The following is an 11,857-nucleotide window of genomic DNA, read 5'->3' as shown; positions in this document are numbered from 1 at the left end:
TTTCAATTATAAACATAGTTGCAGTTTATAATGTATGGGATTGCCAGATAGAAATAAAGCAAAAAACCTAAATTTTATAAACAAAAAATAAAAAAAACAATGTTATATATGCTGTGTATTAATATAATTTATTGTATTTTTAGTTATAATTTATTAAGCTTGAGGCAGAATTTATAAAAGAAATTTATTTCCAATATTTATTTACAATTAGAATAAGCATGTTATGAAAAGCATAATAAATTTATTTAATTACAAAACAAATACATTTGCTCAATTTTTCTTGTAGGTTTGTAATTTCAACAAATACTCTGAATGCTTTAATAAATGATTTAATAATATATCCACAGTTAAATGATTCGTGCTTGGTCCACCATATTCAGCTGGTAGATATTCATAACCAACCATATTTCGCAGTTTATTAAAATTTTTTCCATCATGTGTAAAAATCTAAAATGAAATTTTTAAAAAAGTTTACTTTTTAAACTATTATAAAAATAATTTCAAATTCATGAAAGTACTGATTAGTTAAACTTGAATTAAATATCAACTCTGTTTATTTACGAATGAAATGGAAAAGAACCAAAAATAAATAAAAGAAAAAAACTTGTGGTGAAAAAAAAATTGCGGTAAAATAACGTTCTTTGATTAATAGGTAAAGTGTTTATAGTGTAAAAAGTAAAAGTTACAGTGTTGAAGTCATAAATTATTAAATTAATAACAAAAAGTGCCTTTAAGGACATGAAATAAAAGGAATTTTGTAAGTTTTTTTGATTGTTTTACAGTATACATATTGAACATACTGAAATAAAGCCTCTAACAAAGTTTAAATTTTCACGACTGTATCGCAATTTTTTTTAAATAACAAATAAAATTAATTTTATAGAAGTAATCTTCAAAAAGATATCCAATTCTACATATTAGCGAAATTTATATATGATAAAAAATCAGTATTTAAGTTCTCTTCTTAAAAATCTAAAGACTATCTGATTATTCCACATCTGACCTTTCTTCCATATATGTACATATAATCAAGATGACACGAAGCTTGATACCCTGGTGTTAAATTCTTTGTTCGACTTACGTGCTCTTTGAAATCTCGACTTAAAAATGGCATTATCATTGATGAGGCGGCATTCTTTAGAAACCCACTTTGAATGATATGAATGTATCTTTGAGAAAAGGGTAGAATTTTATTTTTCTCATTTATTAAACGGCCCAAACGTGGTGATAACATGGGTAAAAAATTCCGGGTAATTCTAAAAAAGTCAAAGTATTAAAAATTAAGAATAATTTATTACACCCTTATTCATAATCAATTTTTAAATATAAAAAAGCTTAATGAAATGAAAATTCAATTCAAAATTAGTTTTAAAAACCTTGCGATACCTACATGTTTGAAATGTTCTTACCCATTTATATCGAAAATAATTGTTATTCCATGTTCCTGCACTTGAGGTATCAACAGTAATGATTCAAAAACTAAATCATCCATTTCAATGAGATCCTGCATGTAGTTAGGATATTTGCTAAAGCAGTCAACTGTAAGGAAACTTATGTTTATTTAAAATGATGCTCATTGTAATTTCATTTAGTATCGGTATGTCCCATGATACAGTAATTGTAGAAAGTAGAATCACTAGGGAGTGTTTTCAATATTTATCCCTATAACATCAAACTTTTTTTTTTAGTATTTTCATATTTTTTCTTTTGTTTGACGTTACAAGAATTGTATAATTAAGAATTTATTTTCTACTGAGTGTACCTTATATTGTTGTGTAATGGGTATGTACTCCACTTTGATCATTAGTTAAGATTTTTCTGTATTATGGAAAACACACTCAAATCTGAACGTAACAAAGACTTTTCAATAAAATAAAAATCAAATAAAATAAAATAAATAAAATTTCTCACTTCCATTAATAAAAATTCGTCCTAACCTAACCAAAACTTTTAAATAAAATGTAAAATGTATTTCGCAGCAACTTTACATGACTGACTTTTATTGAATTCAATCTTGTATGTTAATCTAGAAAAGAACATTTTTTTGGGATGTAATTGGTTCCACTTTTAATAATGGCATAAATGCCTGTAGTTTTAAAAATATTTACATTTTAATAAAGGTTTTTGGTGAAATGTTATTTAACCTAATGGGTCTTCAAATTTTTTGACGGGGTCTTCAGACTTTTTTTTGGTACCATTTTAATTTTTTATAATTTTGAGAAATTTACGATTTTAGATTTTTTAAAAGTGACAAAATTAGACAAAGTATTAAGTATGTAGTCATATTTTGTGAAGCTGTAGAAATACATAAGCAAAAAGCCACACTACCTGGATTTTTTTTTACAAAAATTGTTTTCAATATTTTTGGCGAAAAATGAAATTATCTAAAATTTTAGTTATATTAACTAAGAAACTTTGTAAATGCCATTCTAACCTTGCGCTTAGTTAAATTTATACTAGGTATATTTTTAGAAAATATAACCTATGGATTTTTTTGTGTGTAAAAAGGGCTCGGTTATGTAAATCACCAATTTAACCAAAACAACCATGAACACAAAATTTTTTCGTCCGGCACTGGCTGGACTAATTAAATAATAATATTAGATATAAGATTTGAACCACTTATTGTTAGTTCATTAAATAATGAAGATACAATAAATAAATGATGAAAAAAAAATGTAAATGAAGAATTAAAAAAAGCTTTAAAAACCATCTAAAATTTCAAAATCTTTTAAAATTCGAAAAAAAAATTAATTTTAAAATCGCATAAAACGAGACCTGAGTGTATATCAATACCTTATTATGTATTCACTAGGGTATTCATTCGATTAATGATCGTTCGATTAATCGAATAATTTCTTACGAATAATTATTCGAACAATTTAAAAATGGCCATTTTCGAATAACGAATAATTCGAACAATTTTATGTAGAATAATCGAATAAAACGAATAAATGTTCATATATATATGAATTAATATTAATTAATAAATTTAAATATATATATTTAAATTTATTAAATTGCTTAAAATTTTTTATAATTTAAAATTTTAATAAATAATAATGACTCACAAGAATTGTATTGTTTCTGAAATTCGACAAATAACTAAAGACTTTGTCTTTACAGTGGGCTTTCGATCACTGTATATGAGTGTTCCGATAGCTCCTTCTATAAATATATAAATATTACTGCAAGAAGTTACAATTCTAAAAACAAATCTTTCAAAATTTTTAACTTAGGACTTGAACCAATGAAAATAAAAGGTACGGAATAAAATATTTGTTATTTAGCTGGCGAAATATTAGAAGAATCTCAATTAATAATCAAAATATTAACTTAGATTAAAGTGGAGTTGAATGTGATGGAGAATGTGATTTTGAAACGGCCGTCGAAAGTGGTATTGATGATGACATTTATAATGATTACATTGAAATAGATGAAGGCCATGATCTTAAAATATATTTATATAAGTGATGTTATTAACAGCGTACGTAAGTGTTGCAAAATCTATATAAATATATAAATGTCTTTGTAAGTTTGTTTGTTGGTTTGTTTATTTGTTTGAGCATCACGCCTAAACGGCTGAACCGATTTTATTGAAATAGAACGTAGATAGATCCTTACTGCGAAGCGTCAATAGGCTATATACTTTTTATTTTACTACGACAGGGGTAGCGAAGCGCACCGGGTCAAGCTAGTATTTAATAAATCTGATGATAAACAGAAATATTGCAAACAAACGTTTTGTTGCAAGAAAAGCATGGAGTTCGTCTTATACATGATTTTGAACATCGTTGAACATCTTTAAACATCTTTGTCTAACATGGTAATAAACTTTTTGCGTATTTGTAAATGCGTCAATCATGCACTGCCTGACTTCAAAATAACCAAGTTCTTAATACGTTTATATTGTATTTGAATTCAGGATCATGTGCAACTAGCTCAAATTTTGTAAAGTATAGCTCCAAACGGAAACTAAAGGGTTTGCTAGTCAATTGTTTTGTAGATTGTTCGGGAGTTAATCTGATCAGAATATTTTTGTTGAAAATTTAATAATGGACTTTGTTTTCGAATGTTTTTTACCATTATCAATACTTGAATTATTAACAACGTTATTTTTTGTTTTTCTTTAACAATAAAATATTAAAAACCGAAATCAAAACTTCGTTCTTTACTTTTTTTTAAAAAAATGAAATTATTCGATTAATTCGATTAATTTTAAACGTGTGATCGAATTATTCGAACAAGTTAAAATCTCTTATTCGAATTATTCGTTTTATTCGAACAAGAGAAAAATCGAATAATTCGAATACCCTAGTATTCACTTACCCGATTTAAAAATGACAATAGGTCTACCCATTTTATCAGGCAAGGGCATAAGAAATTTTGCTTTAATATCCAAAAATTCTTCACGAAAATATGCCACTGTGTGATGAGCCAACCATTTGGGATGGGCAGCCTTAAAATCATAATAACGTTTTACACTTGCATACGCCTTTTCAACATCCCAATTGCCATAGAATAAAAATTTTGACATGAAAATATCCTCATTTCCGACGCTCAAATCATTGCTGTCTTTTTAAAAAAATTAAAAGAAAAAATAATTAGCACATAATAATGACCTCACATCTCATCTTTTTAATACTTTCGATTTTTTCTCTTAAACATTGAATCTTCCGTTTTTGATCCAATGAGAATGTATATGTCATATCTAACATTGACATATTTTTATTTTTAGTTGGTTTGTGAGCGACTTGCTACTATAAATCCGTTAGTTTTTTTTTTAAAAGATACTCGTATTTATTCTTTAACGTTCTGGAATTAATATTGTCGCGTATAAGATTAACAAAATAAATAAAATGAACAAATAAATTAAAAATTTGCAACTGTCAGCCACCAAAGTTGTCATAACGTAGTTGTGTTTTTGTTTGCAGTGCTAAAATTGTTTATATGAATAAAGAATTTTAATGGCCTTTTTAACTGTGACAGGCCTATAGTAGTAACAATTATTGTATGTATTACAAATATACATACATATGTTAGATAGGTGCATTAGTGTAGTTCCAAATCTTATTTTATGCGCTACGTTTCGACATACTTAAAATTATGAAAGGGGACAAATGCAAAGCAATGTTTTACATGTTCAGACATTTTTAACCCTTTTATACCTATCTGGCAGACAGCAAAAATTTAACACTAAAAATTATTCAAAATGTTTGAGATTGTCATGAAATTTTATGATTTTTGTTTGTATTAAGTTTTTAATGCTTTATCGATATAAGACAATTTTTATATTTTTTTATTTAAACATGTGTTAATGAAACACATGGGTTAATTAATTTTTTTTTTAAATATAGTACCCTCTGAATGGAATATAAAGCCCAAATTATTTTTCAGAAACCTACTCTTATTTATGCAAAATCTATTCCATTCTATAGGCGTACAAATGTCATGGAATTGCACATATACGAAATGAATATCTAATGAAATTCATTACAAAGACCTTTCCAACGAAGCTAAAAAATTCGGAAAGGCAATGGGTCAAAATCGGCAACAATTTTTATCCAAAATTATTTTTCAACAAAAATAGTTTTTTTTGCATATAATTTGTTTTAGCTAAAAGGTTACGATTATATAAGATAATGGCCACCCTAATGTACAATTAACATACAAATGTAATTATTTTTTTAACTGCATTTTAATGAAAAATACTTGTTAAATTCGTTGGTGTCAATGTTGTTATTCCAACCTTTTATCACTAATGTCATAATATTTGTTTTCTTTGGATGAAACCATTATTAGTGTAAAAGGTTAAGTGCACATTAATTCGTTTTAGCCGAGATAATTAACAGATACCTATTATATTTAATTATAGTCACATACATACATACATATATGTATTGACAATATGTACTACTAAATTTGTGAACTCTTTAAAGTTTTTTTTTTTTTAATATTAGATTTTAGCAATGATTATAGATATTGGAAATATTTGAGAGTTAGAATTCTGATTTTGTTTTTCCAAAAGAATATTACTGTTAAATGTGAAATGTACTTGTATATTTAAAATACAGACATCTCGAATTTTTCATATCGTCACCTAAAATGCAAAATAACGTTACAACAAAAATGCCAAAATCAAATGTTTGATCGATAAAATAATAAAAAAAAGAAAATTATTAATTCGGAAATGTGTTTGTCATTATGTTTAAAGATAACCTACCTACCTTAAGTCTTTTGTTGTTGTAAGAGTAAGTAATTACATATCGTGTCTAAATTAACCTACGATTATAATAATAACATTTTAAATTTATACTTAAAATGTTGGAATTTTGTTGATAAATTCAATTTAAAATAATACCTGAAATCTTGATTGGTTTCAGTGCTTTTTTTGGTTGTAGAAATGTTCATTGCTAAGCCAAAATTATTTGCAAATAACTCTGTAGCAAAGAAGTATTTGTCAAAGAAAAAATATATTTTGCATTTTATTAAGCTTTACAACAGATTAAATAACTGGCACTTGCAATAGTTTATTCCTTAGCCGTTAGAATGTGCCTGCAACTGAATTGGTCGTCACTTTGGCTTTTAGCCATCGCGAAAGATTTGTAAATATTTTTAGTGATACACAAATTTGCTTAACAAAACGTAATTTTAATTACCCCAAGCCAACGAAGGTATTTAAATACCTGCCAATAATTTGAATAAAAGGTAAATCTAAAATGCGATATTGAATTTATGGCCTTTGAAATTGAAGCCAAACATTTTTTTAACATTTTTTTTTATAATTTCTATGAAATTTAATGTAAAATATTGATAAAATGTTGGCAACGAACAATGACATTTAAAACTTAATGAGTATTAGAGTGGTTAAACATAATTTTTTGGAGTCACATGAAGTTCGAACTATTTTCACGAAATTTTAACAATCTTCGAAATTTTAACATTAGAAATTGTTAAAAACTTAAAATTTTTGATGTCACATTATCAAAATGTACATTTTTGATATTGTCATAATGACTATATGAATACAGTTTTTTTTTTAATAATTCTTTTGCTATAATAGTTTGTAGTTTGATAATAAAATTTTGTAATATTTATCGCATTTGTTTTTGTTTCTTAAAATTTCATTAACTTTAATACATATTGTGTTCTTTTAATAAGTTTTTGTTTCTACACACGGAACCACCCCTTGATATAACAACTCTTTTAAACTTAATATTAAGTCACGTCTTTTTGTTTAATATCTTTCTTCCATAAAGTGTTTACAAAAGTTGAAATTGTGGGACACTTCATTTTCATTTCATCTAGTAATAGTACTATGTGTTTTTTTTAGTTGTTTTGTTTATTATTAGTTATGAAATTGTTTTTAGAGATACAAAGATCAAGCTATACAAGAATATAACTAAATAAATGAGAAAATTACCACTCATGAAGATTTAGTAGGTATTAATGATAGTTTAGAAATAAAAACCAACTAGATGTGATATTTTGGAAACTTACTAGAAAAGTTTTTACATAATTTGGTGAAAGAAATCAAACGTTAGTAAGACATAAATAATCATAAGATGTCAGTAGTATTTAGGGTATTCAATTATCAAACTACAAATCGATTAACCGTTAATCGGTTAACCGATTAATATTGGTTGGTGAACTGTTCCTTGTGTCGTTTATATCGATATATAGTTTTAAACACACAAATTTTATTTCTTAACTAGTGAACATTCTCATCTAGCAATAGTTTTTTGAAGTATATGTAGTTCGAAAACTGAAACTAAAAAAATTGGTAATGACTTTTTTCTAAACTGAAACTGAAGACATTACTGAAATGAGTCTTTTATCAGAACTTAACGAAACTGTTAAAGTATACAAAATCTAAAAAAAATCCAAAAAGGCTCCAATGGATGGAGGATTTTATATGATTGATTTATCATGCATTTTTTCAAGTCAAGTTTTATTAAAACTAAAACAAAAATTGTTTAAAATAAAAGCACTTAAATTACATACTTTTTTTATTTATTTCAGAAGATCTCCCTAAAAAACAAAAAAAACTCACATGTGCTCCTCTTGTCCTTTTTATTAATAAAATGCTTATATGTATAAGTATTAGGGTATTATTATTCGATTTTTCTCTTGTTGGAATAAAACGAATAATTCGATCACACTTTTAAAATTAATCGAATTATTCGAATAATTTAAATTTAATATTTTAAAAGTTTTTTTTAGTATTTTATTGTTACAGAAAAACAAGAAATAATGTTAAAGTTACCAATTCAAGTATTGGTAATGTTAAAAAACATTCGAAATTCATGTACAATATAAACGTATTAAAAACTTTTTTATGTCGTTCATTAATTCGGGGTTTAAAATGAGTAACTAATTCTTTAGTAAATGAATTATTCACTTTTTCTAAATTATTTATTAGAAATTATATTATGCCCTCAAGCATAGACAACTAGATAGGTGATAGGTAACTGAGAGCCAAAAACGTAAGTCTGTTGTCAAAAATCTAATTCATGAGAATGTATTGCATGTATTTTGTTATTGTATCAGCCATATGTGTGAAAAGAGAAAAATTTTTCCATATACATATATTACTCTCTCCTACCGTTCTAAGTGTTTATTCTATGCCCTCAAGCTCTATCAACGTATTAAGAACATTTTTATGTCGTTAATTGTTTAGTAAATGAATTATTCACTTTTTCTAAATTATTTATAACAAATTGTATTATACCTTCAAGCTCTATCAACGTTGCCGAATATTTGCTTAATCAAGTGATCTTAGGGAGCTACACAAATCTGTCCATAGTTTGAAATCATTGTCAGTGAACGTGGCTAATTTCTGTTTAGAAATCAATTCTAAAATCAGTAAGCCTTTTTTTTTTACTAAATAACAAATATTTTATTCCGTAGCTTTTATTTTTATTGGCTCAAGTCCTAAATTAAACATTTAAAAACAAAAGATTTGCAAATTTTTCCATACTTTATCTATTTTCATCGGGAACAATTTGTTATATTTTACATCAAGTGGCAGTGAGAGGCAGATAAGTGGATTTTTTTTTTGAAGTAAATAAACCTATTATTGATAGATGTGCAAAGTAGAACATAATCTTTTTTCTAAAGAAATATATATGGGCAATTCCATATCATCGTACGTGACATTTGTACTCCTATAGAGTGGAATAGATTTTGCAAAAATAAGAGTATCTGCAAAATAATTTGGTCTTTATGTTTCATTCAAAGGGGGGTACTATATTTGAAAATAATACAAAGTTCTTTCGAAACATTGTTGTCCAAAATATCGAGCGAAATAAGGGTATATCGTACTTGACATAAAACGTAAAGCATTTTGAAGTACATGCAGAAATATGCGAACATTTTCGATTCGTGAAAGCAATTATGTTTTCTTTTAATTTCTTACACTAAACAAAATATTTTTCCTTTACAATCCGTTATATTTCAATAAAAACAATCTTTGGATGATTTTATAATAAATAAAATTTAATATCGTACGTGACATACCGTACGTGACAGATTTTTCTCTTATAATAAAACAATATATATTCTGTAAATATATGTATACAAAAACTAAACAAATTAATGGAATATATGGAATATAATAACAAATAAACAGAGTCAAATTCGTTTCACACTATATGCTAATTGGCAGCTTAGTTTTAACCGAAATTTTAGCCTAAAACACGCCAATTAAATTAAAAAATTAAATATAGTCAGTTTGAACTATTATTTTTGCCAATAAAATGTTGTAATAAGCTCTAAATACTTACACATAGTAATATTTTAGTGTTTTCTCCTATTCAAATCATCTTGAAAAAAAGTTTCAAGGGTTTTTGGGTTTTCAGTCGTGGTAGTCATTCTCGTGGAATTGCCCATATGGATCTTAATCAATGAGAAAAGTGCAAACATCGATATTTCCAACACCTATATATACATTTTTTCATAACTGCCACAAAAGTACATGAATAGCCCATTAAATTAATACAATGGGTTATTTTATAAAGGTTTTATATATTTGGTTTAAAGTTGGAAAAAAATATAGCGGTTTCTGTTTTGTTGCAATATTATTCCGCATACATTATTTATATGTATATTTATAGAAGAAGCTATCGGACCACTCATCTACATTTTTCGAAAGACTCCCTTTATCTTTAGTTGTTTGTCGAATTTAAGAAACAATACAATTTTTGTAAGTCATAAATTTTAAGCAATTTAGTAAATTTAAATATATTTATATATTTATTCGATTATTCTATATATAAAATTGTTCGAATTATACGTTATTCGAAAATGGTAATTTTTAAATTGTTCGAATAATTATTCGTAAGAAATTATTCGATTAATCGAACGATCATTACTCGAATGAATACCCTAATAAGTACACAAAATTCGTGTTTTCCTATTCAATTTAAAATTAAAATGAAAATTATTCGGTTAATCGAATAATTTAAAATTAACCGATTATTAACCGAATAAATCTAAACCCCGATTAATTATTTGCTCGATTAACCGATTAAACCAGAAACCCGATTAATTGAATATCCTACTAGTGTTGATATAACATGACATATCAAGAAATTGGCATATTAAGGAATTGTATCAGAAAGTCGGGCGTTATTATCAGATTTTTATTGCTGGAACGGGGGAGAATTTGATTGTTCTAAATATTTTTTAATTATTTTAAAATAAAATTTTATTTAAATAAAACTTGACCTCATTTAATTTTTTATTTAAAAATTTGTTTACATTTCAATTATTTACACAAATTTTTTTTCAATTTACTAAAACTGTAAGTGTAAAATGTTCCCAATTTTCTTCATGATTACTCTACACATTTTTATCTTCAACAGCAAATAACTATGTATTACCGGTATATATATTCTTCAATTTTGTTTGTAACATTTACAACATATACTAATAGATTACTTTACTTATAGCCGATCCCATTTAATAAAAACAAATAAACTTCAAATATATATTTATTATTGAAAGCAGAGATTATAAGCTTTTAATATATATCGTCAGCTTTTTAGTATTGAGGAATACGACAAAGAAGTTTTACTTGAAAGTTTTCTCAAAGTAAATGTTTGGCATAAATCTTTAAAATTAATAGTTTTGAATTATTGTGACATACTGCAGCCTTCATATATATTTTAACTGTCCTCTTTCAGATTCTGAAATCCGTTTCTCGATATTTTGTATGCTTTTTGAGATATCAATCATAATCAAACATTAAACATGCTTTATTTACAATTTTAATGAATTTTGTTTGTGGGCTTGATGGGGATATGTACGATTCGTCTCTGCCCGATGTGAGAAACCAGCAACAGTTCCTTTTATGTAGCATTTTCTCCCTACACACATTACAAATATTGTGTAATGTTTTTGTCATGCTTTTTTTCGGCTGCTCTCTAGCACACAGTTTTAATTGTGTCACAATGATTAATAGTGGGAAAACTAGAAAACATTGCACACAAAAATTCCTAAAAGTTGAAAAAAGCTAAAAGAAAACCCAAAAAATAGAATAAAATAAAACAAGTAAGAGAGCTATATTCGACTGTGCCGAATCTTATATACCCTTCAAAATAAAAATTTTAAATATTTTTAGGTAAACAAAATTTATTATTTTTCTTTTGCAGTTTTTTTAATTTTTTGGAAACATTTTTTTTCGAATTGTTTAAATTTGAAATTTTTTTTTTTTAAATTTTTTTATTTGTTTTTTCAATTTTTTTTTTAATATTTAGCAAAAAAAAACTTTTGGTGAAAAAAAATCGGGTTAAAATTTTTTTTTTAATATATCCGATTTTGACCCATTGTAGGTCAAACTTACTATGGTTTTATA

General features: G+C 25.8%; 1 protein-coding gene across 1 annotated transcript; it reads right to left on the bottom strand.

Moving 5' to 3' along the window:
* Positions 1-141: 141 nt before the first annotated feature.
* LOC135951734 (retinaldehyde-binding protein 1) lies at positions 142-4,801 on the bottom strand. The gene is made up of 5 exons (XM_065501436.1): positions 4,646-4,801; positions 4,330-4,575; positions 1,410-1,539; positions 1,082-1,256; positions 142-447 (listed from the first exon to the last, which is right to left on the bottom strand). The coding sequence occupies exons 1-5, from the start codon at positions 4,722-4,724 to the stop codon at positions 271-273; spliced, it is 807 nt and encodes a 268-aa protein (XP_065357508.1). The 5' UTR covers positions 4,725-4,801; the 3' UTR covers positions 142-270.
* Between the last annotated feature and the right edge of the window lie 7,056 nt (positions 4,802-11,857).

Source organism: Calliphora vicina, chromosome 2 (assembly GCF_958450345.1).
Source record: "Calliphora vicina chromosome 2, idCalVici1.1, whole genome shotgun sequence".
Taxonomy (NCBI): Eukaryota; Metazoa; Arthropoda; class Insecta; order Diptera; family Calliphoridae; genus Calliphora; species Calliphora vicina.
This window is presented reverse-complemented; position numbering and strand designations above follow the sequence as displayed.